Below are 22474 nucleotides of genomic sequence, written 5' to 3'. Positions count from 1 at the left end.
CCAAGAACAAAGCCATTATAGTATACGTGGCTGGATTCCTTGGGGAGCGTGTGGCCTATTGACAACAGCCAGGTTTTATTAATAAGGGCCAGGACCGTGAAACCTGCCAAAGAAAGTTACACTCCCAATTCCCATGGAGAGTCAATGGGAGTTAGGCACTTTTTAACAGGCTCACCCTCAGTAAACAGGATGGTGCCTTTACATCCAGGAATCTCAAACAGTCACACTTTGCGGCACGGGTACATTTGTAAAGGGTTAATCAAGGATTAATAGATGTTAGAAGCATGTTGCAAACAATCAGGTAGAATGTGGTATTAGGCAGGCGTGGAAGGATTAGATAGTACTGGAAAGTATCGGTAAACGTAGATTTCACCGCACACACACACCAACGACCGGGAAAATATTTCCAACAGTCAAAATGTACAGATAGGCAAAGTCAGAAAAGTGTTGCTCGAGAACCTGGAGTTTGATCGAAGGAAATTTTCTTATATATTATATATATTGACCTGGGACGTTAACAATTTGTGTTTTCATGGTTCTAAGGCTTTAGCTTTTTGAATCTCAACATCTACGGTCATTGGCTAATCTCTGTCCGACACCCCCCCCCCCCCATAATTTCACACAATTGAGATCATTTAAATTGATAATCTAAAAAATGCTTAAAAACAAACATTGATTATTCTTCATTGAAACTGTAAAATAAATTAAAAATCAAACGCTGCTTCGCCCCGCTATAGGTGGGGAGAAGCACATAAGTACGTGGGGTTAGAGATAGTTCTAAGCCATCGTTTATAAGTGACCTTTGCTGCTATTGGACTTTAACAACCGAGGAGCCATTTGTTAAAACACCGATTTATTGAGCCTGTATAGCGTTAAGCCATTCATGAATGTGCCCTTAAAACAAAGCGTGCCTCAAAGCCATTCAGAAAGATGGGTACAATCCCCATTTTAAAAAGTGGCGCAGACAGGCAAAGAGACTTGGCAGAGGTCACACAGCACGTCAGTGGCAGAGGCAGGAATTTAACCCTGCAGTCCGGGCTCTCACCCTTTGCTCTAATCACTAGACAATGCTACCTCTCTTTTGGGTTGATTGAGCATGCTGGTTTAGGACTTCCTTCCCCTCCCCACTGATGCTGTTGGAATCTCTCTGCTTCTTTAGTTGCACTGCACTGATTGGGTTAGGAGAGCAAGGAGGGAACCGGAGCGAACAGGGAGCACATACCAGCACCGAGAGGTCATCGAGCTGGAAAATGTCATCAGGAACTCCTGAATTCTTCAGGCTGTTCGCTCGAGCCACAATTGCCTTAAAAGGGGAAGAGAGATTTATTGTCAAGGCTCTGGATCCAGGCACGGCCCGGGCCCTCCCAAGCCCCTGACTCAGCACCCGCGTCGGAGCGGGGGCAAAGACCGACCAGACGTGAGCAGGTCCCACTGGGCAGAAAGGAGGAGGATTAGCAGAGGGAGGCAGCATGTGGAAGGGAGGGCTAACGGGGACAGAAGAGAAGCTGGGTGGGATCAGAGGAGAGAACAGAAAAGCTCCTGCCATATGGAAGGGAAGCCGTAGCTTGGGGGAGGGGGGTGGATACCAGCACATTCAGCCTCTCAGCCACAGCGCTACATCCAGGGATCTCCTCCGACCCACCACCAAACAAAACTTTGACCAGACCAATGGCCCAATCCTGTCAGCTCCCAGCAGTGCCAATGAGTGTTAAGGGTGTCCAGCCTCCCCCACCCCCCAGAGAAGGGCACCGGCACCCGCCCCCCAGGGAAGAGCCCCAGGCTGCATCTCCACAGGTGCCCCATGCTGGGCCACATAAGAGCGGCCGTATTGGGTCAGACCAAAGGTCCGTCTAGCCCAGTGTCCTGTCTTCCGACAGTGGCTAGTGCCAGATGCCCCAGAGGCAATGAACAGAACAGGGGAATCAAGTGATCCATCCCGTCACCACTAGCTAACAGGGGTTTCCAAGTGTAACGTGACACCCCCATCTGGAGGTTAAAGCCTTACATATGCTGACAGTATCGACATGGGCACCGAAACGGACCTCTGCAGGCGGGGAGCCCCAGAAGGCAGAGCCCCTCTCCCCTGGTAGCTGGCGGGGGGATAACCATTTAGCCCCAGCATCGCTCTGCTGACCCCGGCAAGAAGACGCTTTAAAAGGCATGCAGCCCCGGCAGCCAGGCGCTCTGCCCGAGAGCGGCCCAGGGTGCCAGCCCCTTGATGGAGCCGCAGCCAGGAAGCCGGCCGGGTTACAGAACAGCAAGTGGTTCAGGAAGTTACCAAAGCATTTGGGGGGTGTGTGTGTGTATCTTTGTGGACTAAGCTCTCCTTCAGGGTTTGCAGCAGATCCAAAACATTCGCCAACCAGAGGGTGGGGAGAATCCGGCTACGGAGCAGCCAATCCCTCCTCCCCTGCGCGAGGCGGACCGGCTACAGCGGCCACTCACAGGCCCCGGGGAGGCATCGGCGCTCGCTCTTGGAACTGCGAAAGGAGATGCAGCGCAGGACGCCTGCATGCAGGACAAGCCAGTAACTGCAGCCAAGACCAGCCCCCCTGCTGAGGCAGCCCTGGAGCATTTCCATGCAGCTAGAGGATTCAGCCTCTAGAGTGGGGCAAGGTCACATTGAAGAGCTCGCTGGCCCTGTTTGGACGGGTGCCACGTGAAGCCCTGGGGAGCTCTCCAAGCTCTTCCATCGGCCCAGCTGGGCCCAGGCTTGGCAAGGGAGCCTGGGCTTCCAATCTGGGATCTGTCCAATAGACACGTCCGGGGCGGGTTCATGTTGATCAGTGGGAGAGGAGATGCCAGCAGCTAGGGGCTGGCTGCTGGGCATCTGCAGAGAAGCGCTCTCCCCTGGGGCAGCAGGGTGCTGGGCGACAGAGGGACGCGGCACGGGTTACTCACCCGGAGGCATGGCAGGCCGGAGAGCTCTCCGTGGAGCGTGGTGAGGTTGTTGTGACTCACAGACAGGTGCTCCTGTTTGGAAAGCAAAGAACAAACGCCTGGTTACAAACACAATGAAAAGAAACCATGGAACTGCCATGCCGTTTGCTGCCGTTCACTCTGCTTGAGCCTTCTGCCCCTTACCCTGTCTTGGGGGGCCCCTTGTCTCTTTAGACTGTCCAGCTCTTTGGGGCAGGGACTGTCTACTACTGACATGCTCCGAACACAGGCAGGCTCCTTCATTCAAGTCCCAAACAGTCCGGTTTATTTTGAAAAACATTGTTTTTAAAGGCCCTAGACACCACTAGGCAGGTTGATGCTAGAGAAGAGTTCCCAGCATTTGCTTTTATCATTCCAATAGAAACTGGGATTTATTTATTTTTTAAATATTCGCCCTGCTGCATCCTGAACATTGCAGCAGTTTGCTGAGTGGCAGGGTGGCCTCAACAGGACTCAGAAGATCCAGGTTCTTTCAATTCCCTGCTATTCCACAGACTTCCTGAGCAGTCTTGGGCACATCACAGTCTCTGTGCCTCAGTTTACCAGATTCCCTACCACCAGCGGTGTTAATATAAATCATAGAATATCAGAGTTGGAAGGGACCTCAAGAGGTCATCTAGTCCAACCCCCTGCTCAAAGCAGGACCAATCCCCAATTTTTGCCTGAGATCCCTAAATCCCTCAAGGATTGAACTCACAACCCTGGGTTTAGTAGACCAATGCTCAAACCACTAAGCTATGTGAGGATAAATACATTAAAAGACTGTGGGGGGGTGGCGGCTAAGATAAATGCCTTGGATAGAGAAGCACCTCCTCTGTAAAGCTCTTTGAGCTCCATGGACGAAAAGCACTATTTAAAAACTAGGTATAAAGATACCGCAGGGGAACCTCTAAGTGAAGCTGACTACAAACTGAATAGGCAAAGAACAAAAGTGAAATTGACTGTAACCAAACTAAAAATAGTTCAAACAGAAATCAAAGGACTGGTGAATTTGGTTTAAAGACATTCACTCCACTTTAATCAGCAAAAGCTTCCCTCTTGCAAACACTGATGAGCAAGTTTAACTTGACCCCTGTGTGTCATCGCATCGACATCCCTAAGACTAGTCACTTGAGCGAGGTCAAGCCACGTACGCAGCCGCTAGACTAACATCTAGGACAGCATCAGTCACACAGGTCATGGGAGTTACTGGGGGCATGGTTAGAAGTGAGAGTTTTAACCTGACGGGATTCCATTAAAGGTGATTTGAAAAAAAGAAAAAAATAATTGGGATTTGAGTCCATTTTTGCTTCTTTATAATGTAGGAAGCAGGCTGGAAAGGAGCTGCCTTTGCCCACACCACTAGATATTCAGATCTTGTCTACTAAAGAAGGCTCTGTGGAGAACTAGTGAAGTTATGACACAGATTCCAAGGCCTTGGAATTATCTAGTTAGAACACAGGCCACACAATACCACAGAGCAGTTCACGCATCAAGCCCACCTCTTGTAGCTCAGTCAGAAGTTATCTTTTAGAAAGATGCGCAGTCTGGACTTAAAAGACTTCAAGGGATGGTGAATCCACCACATTCCTTTTATCACAAGATAGTGAAAGCCCACCAGCAGAGCGAGAGAAGGACCGTGCAGCGCCTCGCACAGGGGGACTCCTCTCTTGGTTTCATTCCAACATCTAATGAGCACTTTGGCTAAAGAAAAGACGCAAGCCCAGGTTTTGAAGATCCTTTGTGGGTCACCCTTAAAGTGTGTGTGTACGCACGCCTGGGCACCAGACCAAGCCGCACGGGTTTTATTCCTGGCTTGGCCACTGGCCTGTTGGGTGAGCTTGGACAAGTCACAGCACCTCCCCGTGCCTCGGTTTCCCCAGCTGTAAAATGGGGATAATCACACTGACCTCCTTTGCAAAGCTCTTTGAGACGGTATAAATGAAAAGTACGAGTTAAAAACTACGTATTATGATGGGGATGATTGTAGGGGAAGCTTTTGGGTGGGACTGCCTGCCCATGGCACTTTCCGTTTGAAGCCTGCCAGCTCCGTTTACTGGTGCTCAACGGCTCCATGTGATCACCTGCATTACAACTCACACCCCCACCCCAAAGCCCAGCTTCCCAAGAGGAGCGTCTGTGCAGCAGAGAGGGCTGGCAGGTTTCTGCACAGCTCTTACCAGTTTCTGGAGGGAAGAGAGCTCCTCCGGCAGGTAGCACAGGCCCGTCCTGTTCAGCTTCAGCCATCGCAAGCTGGTCATGGCCTTCACGTGGTCAGGAAAATAGCCACCCTGAGAGGAGAGGGGGAGAGAAAGTCATGTTGCGGCATCCGATCTACAGAGAAATGGGTATTGCCAGGTTTCTCATCCACCTGAGATGAAACAGCCTCTGTGCTCTTAACACCCTCCACCACACCCCAGGTGTGAAACCAACCCAGGCCTCTTTGCCAAGATCCCTGTCAAACATACCAAGGCGACAGGCCGTTCTGACAGTGTATGCCTTATTGTAACAAACCCCCAATGAAATGCACTCGGACATCGCAGTTACCATGAGGCTGACACATCGGATCGTCACAGGGACAGCTGGACAGGACTCCGAGCCGCACCCCGCTGTCCACACCTCAAGGGCTCTCAGCCCCTGCTCCCCCCTCCCCCAAACATCCTGCAGCCCCCTCATGGGATTCTTACCCTGGGACCTGCACCCTCAACAGCCCCCTGCTGTCCCTCCTGTGCGGCTCTCGACCCCTCCCCTCCACCACCCTGCTTATGATTTATTTCCCTGCTTATGCAGCCGAGGATCACGGTTGCCCTCTTAGCTTAGAGCACTGGTGGCTACAGGTGCCTGGTCTACAGGTTTTAGAGAAACTATCCCAGTGCACACTTGCCCAGCTAGGATCTGCCCTGGGAATTGACACAGAGGAGGGGAACATCTCCATGGCAGAGTGTGAATGGAGAAATGGTCAGGCAGGTTACGCAAGATGACAGGGCTTGGAGGCAGCATAAATCCCATGAACGGACACCAGCTGACCCTGATTCTGCAGCAGCCCAAGCATACGGGTAACTTCATTCTACAAGAGCCTGCTCACTGGCTTCGAGGGAGCTGCTCCCACGAGTGACACGTCATGCATGAGTTTCGGTCCCTGAAGCATCATGGCCTTAGCAGGCATGTTGCCACCTCTGTCAGGAAGAGGATTTGCTTTCTAAAGAACAACCCAGCCTCCAGAGCCCCATCCTGGGAGGGGAGGGGCAGAGGCTCGTACCTGCAACAAAAGGCCTCTCTAATGTGCAAACTGCTTAACCCAGATTGTGCAACTGCATTTTACAGGCTGGCTTAGCAGTTGGTTTCCAGCAACAGGCGGAGGCCTCAACCCTGCCAGCCACCTCACAGGACAGACCCCTGCGCCCGTCCCCAGTCATACCAACGGGAACCTGCATGGAACCGCTGGGACGATCAGGGCCTAAGTGGCTATTATTTTGTTTAACTACCTTCCAGGTCAGGTATGCCAACACTGGAATGGGAGGGCTCAGTTGTTGTGTGTGTGTGGGGGAGGTAATCGCAAAGGAAGCTCCTGAATTTTAACCTTGGAGGAGGTAAAGTCTCTGTGGGCCCCATCAAGGGCCAGCAGAGCAGCAATCCCGCTCCTCAGATGCGGCGACTGGCATGGGCCAGCGTGAGCTCATTATCTGCCCGGCCTGGTTACAGTTTCACGCAGGGTAGGAATCAGTATAAATGTAGCACACTGGTTCATCCCAGGGGTCAAGCTCCTTAGTAGCACAGTCAAATTATGCATGCACCAAATATCATCATGTCACACCACTGGGGCAAAGCTGGGGGGAGTCGTTTATGTCTCATGTACGCAAGCAAAATCACCCGTGGCCAAGGACAAGTAATGGGCCCAGGGAAACAGGGTTGACTTGCGAGCAAAGCCAAAGGACTAGCAGCACCCAGCAGCATCTTAACCCCTGGTCGGAGAAATATAACTCAGAAGAGCAGCATTACCAAGGAGGAAACAAGATTGGGGGATTAGAGCAGGGCACTGGGAACAACAGTGCCTGGGTTCCATTCCCAATTCTGCCAGCGTGGCCGTGGGCAAGTCACTTCATCTCTCTGGGATGCATCAGAGGTTCTCACCCTTCTTCTTTCTGTGCCCCAGAACCCCCCGGACATGTTATAAAAACTCCACGGCCCATCTGTGTCGCAACAACTGGTTTTCTGCATATAAAAGCCAGGGCCAGCGTTAGGGGGTAGCAAGCCAGGCAATTGCTCCGGGCCCCACGCCACAAGGGGCCCCATGAAGCTAAGTTGCTCAGGCTTCAGCTGCAGCCCCGGGGGGCAGGGCTCAAGGACCCGGGCTTCAGCTCCATATGGTGGGGCTTTGGCTTGGGCCACAGCAAGTCTAACGCCGGCCCTGCTTGGCAAACCCCCTGGAACCTGCTCGCGGCCCCCAGTTGAGAACCGCTGTTTTACAAACTTGCCCCCTTTACAGGGATCATGAGGAGACTTAATTCATTTCAGTGCATGGAGCCCTGGTTTAAAAATGCTAGGCAAACGCCAAGTCTCATCAATGCAGCCATTAATAACAGCATAGAGCTGAACCAACATGACAGTACATCGTGCTTTTCAGCCTGCCATGGGATCCATTCATATCTCCTCCCCCTCCAGGCCCCAAAAAGGGGCTCTGAAATTGCCAGGCATCTCTAACAACTAAACACAGCCTCTCCTCCTCTCTCAAAAATCAGCTCAACAGAGGCACGCACAGCTCCAATCCCTGGGGGAGGTCTCTGGAGGATAAAAACCCACCGCAGTAGCTCAAAGCATGATCTCAGGCCCCACGGTGCAGCCACAGGGGTGAGCAACTGTCTAAAATTAGCCATGCAGGAAGCAGGCAGGGCCTAGACTCTGGGAGCTGCCCAGCCACCTCCCTGTCTGTCTCCCAGCCCTGGGCTTTGCCCACAGCCCAGCCCCAGAATTAAACTCCCCTCCCCCCACCCAGGCCAGTTCAAGGGGGGCCCTGATTTACCTTGAAGTCATTCCCACTCAGATCCACCCCCCTGATAAAGGGGAGCACTCCAGTGGCAGCCATTATTCCTCTCAGCTGCAGCCAGTGGGGCTGGCTGATCCTCTTGGCAGGGTGTGTTACATTGACACAGCCCTAAAGGAAGCAGGGGCTGGCCCTTCGCACACTACAGCCAAACTTGATGGAGGCCGGGCTCTCCCTCTTTTAACCCCTTCATTAACAAGGGCGCTACCAAATTTCCCAGACTTAGAGAAGCCTGCTTTTAAACACACACCCCAGGGGGAGAAGTGATTGCAGCTGCCTGTCTTGTGCAGACACACAATTTGGTGCAAAGCCCCCTTTGTTTGGTCCCTGTGGGGAAATCTGTCCCCATTCTCCTTTGCGGTTCATTCTCACCTACTGCTGAGAACTCTCCTAGCTGTGCTCCTCCAAGCACGATTTTTAGATCATTTTTCATACCCTCACGTATCCCGGCCTAGCCTCCTGTAACAGTGATGGTGCGAAGAGGATGTTTGTGAGGCAACCTGACTTGTTAGTGTTTTCATGTGTGATGTGGAATGTTTTAAAGACACGTTACTAGCATTACGGCCTTACTGAGCACACCTGTTGTTTGCAGCCATTAGGAGTGCTTTGTTCATTTTTATTATAGCTCCTGTCCTCGTGAAAGATCCAAAACGCTCCCCAAACTCCTGAAACGCCGCCATTTCCGGGGGGAAGGGCAGCAATCGGTGAAGGAGAGGGGGTGTATTTGTGAAGGATGCTGGGACGAACGTCGACTGCTAGGAAAATAATATCGAGCAGATCTCAAAGTGCTTTACAAACAAGGGCAGCATCATTAGCCCCATTTCACAAAAGGGGGAACTGAGCCAAGGTGCTTTCCCAAAGATACCCAGCTAGGACTAGAACCTAGGTCTGCAGAGTCCCAGTCCCGTCCAGTCTAGTCCTCTCTTCAACATCAACATGGAGCAGGTAGGGCCTCAGCCCTTATGGTCTTACTTCAGCTCTGCTCACGTAGCTGTGCAGTGCCCGGAAGTGGGGGGGGGGGTTACCCACAAAAGCTTATGCCCAAATAAATCTGTTCATCTTTAAGGTACCACCGGACCCCTCATTGTTTTCATTGATTTCGGTGTATTTAATTGTCTGCACGACATGCTGGCTGCCTTTGTGGGCAAAAGGAGACAGGCTATTGATAATAACTAACAAATATTAATAATAAAACAATGCTAATGGCCTCATTGTGCTCCCCCCATCCCTTTTGTCTGCGGCCACTTGCTGCCTCTTGCCTCAGATCCTGTGGGGCAGGGACCTCTTTTGGTTGTTTGTACCACAACCCAGCACAGTGGGCTCCTTTTGGTCCAAGACTGGGGCAAGCCACGGTTGCCACCTCTGAGCTCCCCAAAAGCCAGGACACCCGGGAGGATCCTGAGCCCATGAAGGTCGACAGGTGGCGGCGTGGGCTGAACACCCTTTACAGATCTCCCGCTCCCGGGACAGCGACCTCAAAAAAGGGACGATCCTGGGAACACCAGCATAGGTGGCAACCCTAATTTAGGAGTGAGGGATGCTAGTGCGTGGCGGCGGGGTGGGGGGTGTCTCCCGGGGCGGGTTTTCAGCGCTTCCCCCCAGAGTCTCGGTCAGCTCGGTATGTAGGACCATGTGCTTGTGCTAGAGCTGAGCCCGGCCCCCCGCCCAGCCCCATGTCCCCAACCCCTGCGCCCGCTGGAAGGCTCTTCCTGGCCCCGCTGTGCCTTTAAGGCGAAGAGCTGCCGGGATCCGCCCACGTGTGACGAGCCCGGAGCAGGGGGCGAGGGGCGGGGTTCGATTGGCAACAACCCACCCGGTCGTTCCGTTTCGGAACGCTGAGACAACGGGCGGGCGCTCCCATTGGTGCGCCCCGGCCCGACAGAATCTCGCTGTCGCTAACGTTCGCGGCGGGGCGGCCGCAGAAGAAGCGGCCGCTGCCCTAACCGTGGGGCCGGCCGAGGTGTGTTCCAGCCCCCGGGGCTCGGGCCCTGCCGGGATCCGCCTCGACATGCCCTGACCTAGCGGGGCTCGCTGCGCAAGGTGAGCGCGGGCGCGCGTTGCCCGGGGGCAGGGCTCAAGGAGACGTGTGGGGTGTGTGGATCTAGAGCGGAGCCCCGTGATCTAGACCCGGGGAGGAGAAAGAGGGCGGGGGAGATCTAGACCGCTGTGTGAGCGCTACCCGTCGGTTTACACAGCAAGGGCACGTGGGGCGGGAGCAGAGTCCCTGCTCCGCAGCTGCGTAGGTCGGGCCGATGTAGGGGACAGGGTGCGTCCGCGTACCGCAGGGGAAAGGGGGGCGCTTCCCTGCTTCCCGCCCGCCTGGGCTGGGTGTTTCTGGCCGCCTGCGTCCGATCCCGCCTGGGACCGGGCGTTGATCCCCGTCGGCTCCCAGGCCGGGCCGATCCCCCTAGGCGAGCGCCTCCAGCCTGGCTTGGCCGCTGCGCCAGCGCTCGCGGCCTGGGGCAGCTTTGGCCTCTTGCTCGCCTTGGGCCCGCTCTCCCCCACCCTGCGGGGACAGGAGCCCACAGCTGAGGGGCCAAACCGCATCGTGCCCTACGGGGTGGGTGTTGTGGGGGGTGACTCTGCCTCCAGCTGCGTAGTGGGGCTGGGGAATGCGGTGTGACCCTTTCACCCCTCCCCTGTGTAGTTCTCCGCACCCCAGGCTGTGAATGGGGCGCTGCTCTGGCTGGGAGGGGGGGGGGGTGGCTGAAAATGGCAGCCCAGCCGAGTGACAGCAGCGAGGCTAAATCATAGCATCATAGAATATCAGGGTTGGAAGGGACCTCAGAAGGTCATCTAGTCCAACCCCCTGCTCAAAGCAGGACCAATCCCCAATTTCTGCCCCAGATCCCTAAATGGCCCCCTCAGGGATTGAACTCACAACCCTGGGTTTAGCAGGCCAATGCTCAAACCACTGAGCTATCCCTCCCCCCAGGTGGTGTGGGGCTGTGAGCTAACAGAGGTGGCATGTCGTCCCCCCCAGCCCTGGAGACCCCTGCTCTGGTGTCTTAAACTGTCTGCACTTGTCAGTCCTGCTGTGGGCAGCCACCCACCAGGGTTGGGTTGTGCTGTTCCCAGCGGAAGTGCAGTCTAGTGGCTGGAGCAGGAAGGCTGGCTTGTGTAGCTAGCTCTGCAGCTTCCGTGGTTGTGTGCATTTGAGCCACTCAGCTTGCTGTGCCTGTTTTATCTGCAAGCAGGCAGATTGGGGGAGTGGGGGGTACTTGCCTGCTGGAGCGATGCTGGGGCTTAATATTAACTTTGTTTTGCATGGGGCGTGCTAGTTAATTGCAGGTTAATGCTTCAGGGCAGCCACCTGTAGCTTGTGACAGATCATCTCCAGACAGAGAGGGGGACATTCTGTGCCAAACGCAGGGGGCCGCGATCTTGTTTCTTCTCTGTAGAAAACAAGCTCCGTCCAGCGTATTCAGGGACATGCTGCCTGCTCCCATAAACACCGTATATTTGAGGGACTAATAGACTCATTTCTGCTCTTTAAGCCGGTTACCTTGGTGAGCCTGCTACGTGTTCATAGCCTTGTTGATTCCTTGATCCAGCCCCGCTTGGCATTCGGTGACTGCCTGCTGGTGAGGGCGGTGCATGCTGATATGAGGGGCTTGGCACCGGAGCGCCCGCTTTGCCAGTAGGCGCGCTGCCCTGTGGTGCGTGTGTTCTGAAGCAGGAACTGCGGCGGGGAACTAGATTTTGAGCCCTGAATAGCCTGAGATCCCAGCCACCCATAAACTGTTGATTTGCATCTCTCCTGTTCCCATAGTGACACAGTGAAACTGAGCCGTTGTGGGATCATTACTCATGAGCTGTGCCTGCCCTGTGAGCAATGGACACAGACGCTGTGTGGGCTTCAAACTACAGGGGAGGGGAGGTCTACGCTGTGGAGTTCACCAGCAGAATTGTACGCTCCCAGTGTTGCAGGATCTAATAATTTGGTTGCGGCGAAGCAGCAGTAGGAAAGGAGTAGGGCTCGGCCTGTGAAGGGATGTGCGCAGTGGTCTCCAATGCTGGCTGTGGGGTGAAAATAATGCCCGTGTGGCCCTGCAGCTTGGAAAGGGGAGGATTGCAACGTTAAACTAAGAGGATGGACATAAGGCATGGTGGAAATAGGACAAGGCAGCTGCTTGATTGCCAATGCTGCTGGAGGAGCTTCAGCCTTGTTTTGTTCACTGGCTGAAGGAAGCAGAATCTCCACGTGAAGGGCAGTGCGAGGTGCCTTTATCTTGAATGGACTTTAAGCTGCTTGAGCAATCTTAGACAATCCCCTGCACTGTATCTTTAAGGGAATCCTGTCGGGGCTTCAGCCAATGCTTTATAATGATACTCTGTTATGCCTGCTTCCTTACATCTGTAGCTTGAAAAGCACTTTACAACATACCTCTGGGTAAACAGAGTCACAGGGGGCCCGGGACTTGATCGTGGTACTGCAATGAGTCACTAGTGCTCTGGACTCCTATCCCAGCCCCCTGCTCTAACTACCGTCCTAGAGCAAAGATGTTGTCTAGAAACTGAATGTGAGTCTCAGTTAAGTTTCCATTACAAGAGTCTGAAAATCCTGTTGCACCAAATATCTCCCTTTCTCTGTGTAAGAGAAACAGGGGAGGACATCCGTTAACATCCATCTTTGTTTAATTATCTCTCCTCCCGTCCCTGTCACGTTTTCAGGGCTGGGTTCAGTAACCTGTAGAGGAAGGACTCAATGTTCTCACTGTAGCAGATACATGTTAAATGGAGGACTTCTCCTCTGATCACCAAGTGCTGGTTATTGGGGCTGTTATAGCAACTTGGGGGCAATTCCAGGTTTGGCAGGGGGAGGGCATGGAGCTGAGAGTGGTAAGAAGGTGTTGATAAGGCCGAGGGGAGATGGAGGTGCGATTATGTAGACCCAGGAAGGTGAGTATGAAGAGGCTATCAAAGACTAAAGAGATCTACTGCGTCTGTTCCCTTCTTTCTCTAGTCTCGATTTGGCTGCACTGGGGATTACAGTGGACAGGAAGCTACATTGGAGTCAGCAGTGTGCCCTCGTTGCCAAGAAGGCAAACGGCATATTGGGCTGAATTAGTAGGAGCATTGCCAGCAGATCGAGGGACATGATTATTCCCTTCTATTTGGCACGGTGAGGCCACATCTGGAGTATTGCATCCAGGTTTTGGCCCCGCACTACAGAAAGGATGTGGACAAATTGGAGAGAGTCCAGCGGAGGGCAGCGAAAATGATTAGGGGACTGGGGCACACGACGTACAAGGAGAGGCTGAGGGAACTGGGCTTATTTAGTCTGTACAAGAGAAGAGTGAGGGGGGATTTGATAGCAGCCTTCAACCACCTGAAGGGGGGTTCCAAAGAGGATGGAGCTCAGCTGGTCTCAGTGGTGGCAGATGACAGAACAAAGAGCAATGGTCTCAAGTTGCACTGGGGTAGGTCTAGGTTGGATATTAGGAAAAACTGTTTCACTAGGAGAGTGGTGAAGCACTGGAATGGGTTACCTAGGGAGGTGGTGGAATCTCCACCCTTGGAGTTTTTTAAGGCCTGGCTTGACAAAGCCCTGGCTGGGATGATTTAGTTGGGGATTGGTCCTGCTTTGAGCAGAGGGTTGGACTAGATGACCTCCCGAGGTCTCTTCCAACCCTAATCTTCTATGATTCTATGAAATGTCCCAGCTAATGACCATCCGTCCCTTCCCTGGGGAGGCTGTTCCACAAACTAGTAGATGCTCTTGTGTGAAAAATGTCCCTGATTTTCAGTACCCTCAAATGGTTCCACAAAGCCACCTTGGACCCCAGCCTGGGCTCCTCACCTTGCATATTTCTTTCTCCTCTGCAGGTTGAACATGGCTGAGCTGGTTCATAAAAGGGGGAAGAGGCGGGACGACAACGGGCTGGGCAGTGCTGTTGACTTCCTGTTGGCCAACGCCAGGCTGGTGCTTGGGGTGGGGGGTGCTGCTGTGCTGGCCATCGCAACTCTGGTGGTGAAACGGGTAAGCCTGGGTTCCCTCTGGAACATGACTAGTGACTAATGTCCTGTTCACACTTGTCGAGCTGTGACTTCTGCATTGGGACTTAAGAACTTAAGTAGCTGTCCCTTATTAACAAAAGAGCGACACTCCCAGATTGCAAGGGATTAAGACCTTGCAATGCATCCTTCCCAAAACCACCCTAGCTACATCAATGCAGCAGACCTTCTGTATGTGTCTCTCTTTCCAAACAGTCTTTGGCCTCATCTAAGTAGAGTCTGTGATCTGGGCCAGTAGAAGCTCTGCATGTGATATCTATGTGATCAAAGATCACAGAGCCTGTTATGTGTATTTTTTGAGGGAGGAGCATTACTACAAGGGGCAAGGGAGAGAAAGCGACTTGTCTCCATCATTCTTCCCAGCCTGGGATGCTGAAATATTGCTGAACTCTGCCTATGAAGGCGATTTGGCTTTCTGTTAAAAGGAAGAAAACCGTTTGGTTTCCTCAACAAACAAACAAAAAAACAGGACCGCAAGATTTTTCTCATTTAGAACAGGGTGAATTGTTTTCAATCAAAGAGATTTAAATGACTGATTTTAATGATGGTTTGCATTTGTACTGTCTAGTTATTTCCCTAAAGAAAAGTTGATTCTCATTGGCTGCTAACTGTGTGTTTTTACGTTGATTTGCAACTAAATTTAGCAGTTACAGTTTAGGTATATTTAGTGGGTTTTTTTTTGCTAACCAGGAGGATACATTGTATCTATACACATTTATTTAAGCCAGGGGTCCCCAACGTGGTGCCCGCGGGTGCCGTGGCGCCCTCCGGGGCATTTTTGTGCGCCCACAGGACACCCCGCCGCCGAGAAGCGTTGCCGTTTCTTGGCAACGGCAATTCGGCAGCGGGGTGTCCGGCGCCCACCACGGTCTTGTGGGAATAGCATATTGCTATTCCCACAAGAAAGGTTGGGGACCACTGATTTAAGCAATTCTATAGCATAACTTAGATTTTGTATGTTAGAAAGTGGTGAATGATGCATTCCATCTTTAGTAGATTAATCTTTTTACTTGTTGTTTGGGTCAAATTCCAATCCCATTTGGATTGACATACAAATTCAGTTAAAATGCACAAAACCAGCATTTAAATTTTTATGAATTAAAACTACCGTAAATGTGCTGGATACATATTTTGCATTTAAAATTAAGTGATGTATTAAACAAAAGAAGTATTAACTGTAGTTAGTGACTTGAACTGATTATTTCTGGCCACTGCATCCTTCAAGATTTTAGGTCCTCACACCTAGTTTTCATCCATAGATTGAAGCTCTCCTGGTTTTTCAGCTCCAGTTGGTGGCTCATCTTTGAATGAACTAATCATTGAACTGAACTAATTGAATAAACTGAAATAAAGAAAATATTTTCTCTGAGTCTGTAGAAGAGGCTACTGCTGTCAAAAGTGGTTTAGCACTTCATCAGACTCTGGCTCTAGGCCAGAGACTTCCATCAGTGCAGTGAATTGACCTTTTTTAAAACTTGGCAGCAAATATGTACTGCTTAATATTATTTATGGTGTTTAATTTAAATGATCATAAGAAGTTTAGGCCTTAACATAGGTTGCCAATTTCAAATTTAGTTTTAAATTGATTTATTTTAAAAAAAATCATCCTTGTTTTCATTTAAACTAAGGAAAATCTGATTTTTTTTAATCCATTTTTTTAATCCACTCTGATTAAGAATAAGGAGCGAGGATTCAAAGGGAGAGGAAAGACTGTGCTGTATCTACATGTTCACCGCCGACAGAAGCGCTCTCTGATTTGTCTAACGTCTCTGTTCGTCTGGTGTGGAAATTCTAATGTCTTATAGTTAGACTAAGACACAGCAAATCCCCTGTAACATTCACAAGTGGGAAGAACAGCTGAGCTCTGAAACAAGCCCATCAGTCTACACAACCCATTAATCTATGATACATGTCCTCATGTTACCCTCTGCGTGTCTAGACATGCTCCCTCTGCATCCGGTGTGGGGCAGTGTACGGGGCGCTGCATTGCTGCTTGCCGTCCATACTCTTTGTTCTGTAGTGCTGGCAGCTGAGAGTAGTTCATGGGCAGTAAAAACTTGCATGAAAACTAAATAAAACTGTTCTAGAGCAATCCACTTCTGGACGGATGGATGCTTTGGCAGCAGAGCTGGGGTGAGTCCGTCGGAGATGACCACTGGTAAGAGCAGTGACGCAGCTGTGAACCTTCATTCTTGCATTTGCTCCCACAGCTGATAGACCGAGCCACCAGCTCGCCCGACGAGGACGATGCTAAGGCAGAGCAGAAGTCCATCGAGGAGAGCTGGCAAGATCTGAGCTTGATTAAGGCGGTGCCAAAGCCTCCAAAGAAGCAAAGCCGGGCAGATCTTAGCAAGTCTCTGCTGTCCCCATCTGCGACCCTTCCTGCCCAAGGTCAGGATCAATGCTGCGTCTCCTTACTCCTAGTGTCCAAGTTCTAGACAGGGTTAAAACACCTGTCCTAGGTGTTCACTGCATGTTGTTGCCATTAGGCAACCTCTTGTTTTCGTACTGATTGTTGTTCCCTAAGTCACACTACACGACCATACGAGAACTCCTCCATCCTCTGGCTCCTGGGGAACTCATCCTGTCTCCTGTCATGGACCAGTCCTTGCCTACCCTTTTCGGCTAGCCACGCTGACTCGTCTCCATGGGCTTCTTGTTTGGCATCGGGGTGTTACACCAGTGATTAATTTGGCCCAGTGTGTTCCACACAGCTGGCTGGCTAGTGGGTGGCGGATGGCACAGTTCACAGCTGGTTCCACATCACTTTAGCAGGGGAGAGATGGTTACATTCACTCCTGAGTCTCCTTGCCATCTAGACCAGATGGGGCGTATTTTAATCCAGAAATGAGAGAGCTGGCCGGATTGTGGGATGCTGGTCTAGACTGCTTGGAGCATCAGCCAGGTAGTCGGTGTAGATACTAAGATACTCTGAGGCATCAAGCGGATGGTGGTCATGGAATGTGGAGCTCTTCTCATCTAGGTGCCTGTTCAAAGCCAGCCCATCTGGCAGTGATTGCAAGTCACTGCTTCTGTCATTGGCTTCCATAAATTACTTATTCATAGAATATCAGGGTTGGAAGGGACTTCAGAAGGTCATCTAGTCCAACCCCCTGCTTAAAGCAGGGGCAGTCCCCAATTTTTGCCCTAGATGGCTCCTTGAAGGATTGAACTCACAACCCTGGGTTTAGCAGGCCAATGCTCAAACCACTGAGCTATCCCTCACTCACTTGTAGTATTGTAGCCTGGAGAAGCCCAGTCACAGACCAGGTCCCCATTGTGCTAGGTGCTGTACGAACACAGAACTGACAGTGACTGCCCCCAAGAGCTTTTGTGGTGGTTTTATCCAGTTTCTAATGGGGTGTGCCTGAATCAAAGCCACCAGGGTAGAGAGCCCCCATTGTGGAACTTGAGGGGACATCTGTGCTGGGCCAACTGACCCAGGCTCCTGGGACTATAAAATTGCAGGGTAGAGGTTCGGGCTCAGAGACCGTCCTCCCTCTGGGGGTCCCAGAGCCCAGGCTCCGGGCTGAGCCCAAGTGTCTACACTGCAATTCTGTAGCCCCGTAGCGTGAGCCCGAGTCAGCCTGGCCCGAGTCAGCCTGGCCCAAGCCAGCTGCATGTCTCTTACGGCAGGCAGACGTACCCTGAGTCTCTAAAGGACCAGATTGAGTCAGGAGACCTGGGTCTCATTTCCAGCTTTGGCACTGAATCGATGACCCAGGGCAAGTCACGAAGTCTTTCCTACTGTGGCTTTTCAGTCTGACATATGAGGGTAATCCCTGTCCCGGCATGGTCGTAGGGCTTAGTTGTGATCTTTGAGTGAAAGGTGCTGTGTAACTGCAGAGCATTCACTGGTACTTTGCTGGCAGTCTCAGCTGAGAGGCCAAGGATTGGATGACCCTGGATATCAAGCTAAAGCCTTGATGATCCTTCCAGGTCAGGAATGAGACGTGTCGGATGCAGCTGGCATGGGGGAAGCTGGCACTGCCCTTGCTCATGCTGTTGCTGTTCTGAGTACAGATTTGGTCTCCAGCTCCGATGATGGTGATCATTATTTTTTGTACTTACAGTGCCCCCTCTGGAAGCATTGACTCTCTAATACATCTCTTTATTCCCTTCCCAGCCGCTGAGCCTCATGGCCATCCCACCTCCCCGGAGACTCCCCAAGAAGAATCCAGGACTCTGCTTTGTCTCACGTTCCAGGAGAAACTCCTCTCTTACTACAGAAACCATGTCACCATCCCAGAGACGGACGTGGCCCTGGGTAAGCAGCTGGCAAAGGACATCTGCATTGAACTGCAGAGCTTCCTGCAAAACAAGTGCCCAGAACTGCCCTTCGGCAGCATGTTCCTCAGTGGTTCCCTCTGCGACGACCTCCAGGTTGTTGCTGCTGACCATGTCTGCTTCATGCTGCCCTTGGTATTTGAAACCACGCTCTGGAGCCTCATCCCAGGCGAGGACACCATTGTACAAGACCCCCAGTTCTGGATGATCAGGCGGACTGACCTGGAGTACTTCCCTCGTGGGAGCAGCCCTTGGGACAGATTCATAGTAGGCGGGTACCTCTCCTCCAACGTGCTCAATGAGGTGCTTCATAAAATGCTGGTGGCCTCCGTCAACTGGCCTGCCATCGGCAGCATGTTGGAGTGCCTCATCAGACCCGTGGTGGCTTCTGAGGAGCTGAAGTTGGAGGTTACGCATTACGAGACCCAGCTGAACATAACCCTCTGCCCAGTGACAGAAGCTGGGGATAAGGTTCTTCTTGCCATGCCTCCAAAAGGACTCGTGGGAAACCTCTGGCGACAAAGCTTTTATAGGTCTGAGGTCTCCAAGCTTAAAGATCTGGATGCTGCAGACTCTGGAGCCAGGCGGTGCTGCCTCAAAATCCTAAAAGGCGTCTGTAAAAACCATCCCTTCTTGAGCAAACTGACTGGCAGCCACCTGACTCATGTCCTTCTCCACCTGAGTGAAGCTGAATCAGACTGGGCAGAGGAAGCCCTGGCTGCGAGGTTCCAGCACGTGCTCGAATCGTTGGTTGGCTACCTGGAGACAGGCTTCCTCCCCTGCTATTTCAACAGTCAGATTAACTTGTTCTGCGAGCTGCTGGAAGAGGAGATAGATGAGATGGGGTATGCACTCTACAGTGCTGTATCTCAGCCAGACCTCTTGTTGCAGGAATGTGTCGATAAATGAATTGTGAGCCTGGGAGATCCTGATTGTAGGTTTTTTGTGCTTCTCTGCATCCACTTCTCCAAGATGAGTGGATTGCAAAGCTTCTCACTTCCTAGTCGCTACCAGGTGAAATCCTTGCACTTAGTGAACGAAGTATTCACTTTTTCGACACAAGGTGCCTGAGTAAAGGGATGGGAAATGGGATCTGGAGCCTATCACCACCAGGTCTCGCCACTTCCAATCCAGCCCATGGCTGTAGTCTCAAGAAGTCAGGTACCATCTATTGAGTGGTGAGGCCTGGGTGAAGTGAGTTTGGTCTCCCTCCAGTTCCTAGTGAACTAGTGTCCCTACCAAACTGCCATCACAGTTGGCACGATGAGGCCCAGGACTGAATGGGCCTGGAAACTGAACTGAATTACCCCTTGTTCCTGGAGATAGGCCCTGCAGACCAAGGCGAACCTTACACTGCCACTGCTTGTCCTGTACCTTGGCTGTGTATAAACTGGACTTGTCTTCAGGGCTCTCAGTCCAGCCCCTTTCACGAGCACAAGATTCACTCTTAAAGAGCCAGGCTCTCAACTTCTTGGGGGGCTGTGTTGGAACCTGGTATGTATTTGCAAACCCAGGATGTTGGCAGCATGAAGGGACAGGCCTGAGGAGAGAATCAGTATCAACTGATCATGCACCATGGGATATTGCCATAGCCAGTCAGCTCCCATCTGCTTTTTCCTGACGCACTTTCAGTGTTACGAGTGCAGCTGCCCCACAGGACAAGCTAAATCTAACCGGTGTTGCTCATTCCGTTAACGTGAGCTCCAATAATAGGGGTTCAGGACGCGATTGTGAGTCTTTTTTTTTTATGTTTTCACTCTCCCTCCTTATGCACTTTTTGCTACAAACTTCAGCGGGAGCTCCACAGCGGGATTAAGGGTGGTGATGATTGAGGGAGAGAGATGGGTCCTACAGGGTTGTTTCCACAAAGCCTTTCGGTATAGATGGAACTAAGTGATCCTGAATCTTGCTACAACTGGACACACACAAGATGGTAGCCTGGCTGCAAGTTAGGACAATGCTGTAGCTACTGCTGTCGTCCCCAAGTTCCCCTCTGCTTTAAAAATGAATCATGTTGACAGTCCCCACTCCAGCTTTTCAGATTCAACTGTTTTTATGCATATGTTGCTGCTATCTAGCGATCCTGCCCCTTCTAGGTCACCAGTAAGACTCCGCTTACCCCAGAAAGGGGCAGGATGGGGACGATGCTTTAAGCAGAAGGCTTCCTGTTAGCAAGAGCTGAAGTGGTTTTATGTTTGTTTTCCTGTTAAGAAGGAGTTGGTTTTGTATTGCTGCTCACAGATTTACTTTGGTACCAGCTCTATTTCAAATACTAAAAATACATTTTCTGACTGTTCTCGTGAATTAAGAACCATGCCTGTTTTGCACACTATGGGTAGAAAATAAACCTGCAGCCTTTTAATGTGAGTATCTACTGGTGTTTAGTTTTCTCTGCAGAGATGGTGTTTTGTGGGGGGGAGAATAATCTATTTCTCAATGCACTGTGATTTCCTCTAATCTGAAGACTACTTGATCTGTAGGCACTAAACCATGTTAGTGACGAGAATAAAACCTCACTGCGGAATGGGTGTCTTGTGTTGGATAACAGCATTGGCTCTGCCTATCTGGGTACTTATGGCCCTCGCTACCAGAGGATGACTCCCTGCTGCTTTAAAGATAGTACAACTCTATCACTCTCCCCCAGCCCCTTCACAGATTTCACCCTGAGGGGAGATTTCACTCAGGAAACGGCAGTTTGAATTGAGGGACTCAGGCCTTTAATTCTACTTCATGATGAGCTGTAGCGTAAAAGGCATTTCTTGCTGCCTTAGTTTTCCTGGAGAACAAGATTCCTGTACGTGCTACTAGGGTTTCAAAACGGTCTGCGCTCGCTCTTACGTTCCCTTTAGCTGAATGCGTGTATAGTGCTCTGACAATTGAAGTACTTGGCTGGCCAAATGGGGACACTGTCTTTAAACCACACTTTGTGTTGTGCGGTGAAACTGATAAGAGATCATGCTGAGCGTGTTTTAGCTGTGTGGCAATAAGCAGCAGAGGCTTGCTTCTGTGGGTGAATAGACTGCAGCCAGCTTACTGCTACCGTAGTTATAACAGTGATGACTAAAGTTCTGCTACAGTGTTCAGCCAGCTCAACGCTTGCCCTACAAAGCCTCTTTTAATCCTTTGATTTTAGCCAGCAGGTCGGGGATGTATTTTTAGGCCACAGCTGCTCCTAACAGTAGGAGTGAGGGACAGAGAAGTAAAATAGAATGTTACATGGTATTTCTGTTGACCTTCCTTTGTATTTTGCCCTGATCCCAGGAGAATTACTGCAAAGTTGTCTGAAGGTGGGGAAGTTGCTATAATTCAGTTTGAGGAAGGACACTTCCCCTGCCCTCATTCCCAAGCATTTTAAAATGGGACTGGCTCTCTGAGGATGAACTCCATGGGTTTCAGTAGAGTTACTCCCCAGTTCCTGGGTGAGCATAATGCAACCAGGTCTACCTATAACTGATCAGATCAGCTTCTCTGACTCAAGTCACGTCTAGCAAGTATTTTTGCTTTTTTCCTTCCTGTCTGCTGAACCTTCTGCCTCTACTCTGTACTAACAAAGGGATTCCTGTTTCTGTATTTCTAGAGCTTCATTTGCAGTGCCTGCTAAGGAAAGGGAAATCAAGGCTCTCTTCTAAACAGATCCACTAGCTACCAGAGGGGGTAGAGGGAGTCTTCAGAGGTACAGGCAAGCTGCATGTTGAATGCCAAAGGACTTTATACATCACAGCAGAAAAGGGTATATAAACCTAGTGTAAAGGCAGCCTGAACTCCTACTTTCCTGAGCAATATCAAGTCAACTCTTGTTTTGCAGGTGATTACGTACAGACTAATAAACTTAACACCTTTTAACAGTTTGGAGGAAGGAAGAAAGAATAGTTTGACTCAGAATCCCCTTTCATTCAACTTTCAACTGCTTGTTAATGTCATTTTGTTTAATGCTTTAGACTGTGGAAAACACAATAAAGCAGCCAGCAGGGAACAAGATCAGGCTTTTTTCCTTTTGTAGATCACTTCTAAATAAAGCTCCCTGGATTTACTGCCCAGCAAGTGGCCACATTGTTCCTGTGAATAGCTGAGGTGGGGAGTGGTGGAAACAGCTGCTTTTAGGAAGAGAGTTTTCAGCTGAGCCTACGGTCAACTTATTTAGGCAAGAGGCAGTAAGGAGGGGGGAGATAGTGACACCATTCCTTCATAATTTAAAACACAGAGCTTAAG

At 51.1% G+C, this 22474-nt stretch overlaps 2 protein-coding genes across 2 annotated transcripts in view; one reads left to right on the top strand and one right to left on the bottom strand.

Moving 5' to 3' along the window:
* The window catches only part of FLII (FLII actin remodeling protein), a 28500-nt gene extending 20414 nt beyond the window's left edge, over positions 1-8086 (bottom strand). The window contains exons 1-4 of the mRNA XM_048868295.2: positions 7940-8086; positions 5100-5210; positions 2902-2973; positions 1223-1303 (exon numbers count right to left, since the gene is read on the bottom strand). Of these exons, the coding sequence (XP_048724252.1) occupies positions 1223-1303; positions 2902-2973; positions 5100-5210; positions 7940-8002 (327 nt within the window). The 5' untranslated portion in view covers positions 8003-8086. The remainder of the gene's footprint in view (positions 1-1222; positions 1304-2901; positions 2974-5099; positions 5211-7939) is intronic.
* Positions 8087-9752: 1666 nt separating this feature from the next.
* MIEF2 (mitochondrial elongation factor 2) lies at positions 9753-20789 on the top strand. Its single transcript, XM_048867891.2, has 4 exons — positions 9753-10000; positions 13790-13943; positions 16189-16369; positions 18105-20789. The coding sequence occupies exons 2-4, from the start codon at positions 13797-13799 to the stop codon at positions 19172-19174; spliced, it is 1398 nt and encodes a 465-aa protein (XP_048723848.1). The 5' UTR covers positions 9753-10000; positions 13790-13796; the 3' UTR covers positions 19175-20789.
* Positions 20790-22474: the final 1685 nt, after the last annotated feature.

Source organism: Caretta caretta, chromosome 10 (assembly GCF_965140235.1).
Source record: "Caretta caretta isolate rCarCar2 chromosome 10, rCarCar1.hap1, whole genome shotgun sequence".
In the NCBI taxonomy this organism is placed as follows: domain Eukaryota; kingdom Metazoa; phylum Chordata; order Testudines; family Cheloniidae; genus Caretta; species Caretta caretta.
Note: the sequence above shows the minus strand (reverse complement) of the source record. Positions and strands in the feature narration are given on the sequence as shown.

What these genes read in the sequence shown, in the direction of transcription:
- MIEF2 (XM_048867891.2), top strand. Translation starts at nt 13,797, where the DNA reads ATGGCTGAGCTGGTTCATAAAAGGGGGAAGAGGCGGGACGACAACGGG. An exon ending in CAACTCTGGTGGTGAAACGG is followed by an intron (nt 13,944 to 16,188) that starts GTAAGCCTGGGT and finishes TTGCTCCCACAG; the next exon opens with CTGATAGACCGAGCCACCAG. An exon ending in TGCGACCCTTCCTGCCCAAG is followed by an intron (nt 16,370 to 18,104) that starts GTCAGGATCAAT and finishes TTCCCTTCCCAG; the next exon opens with CCGCTGAGCCTCATGGCCAT.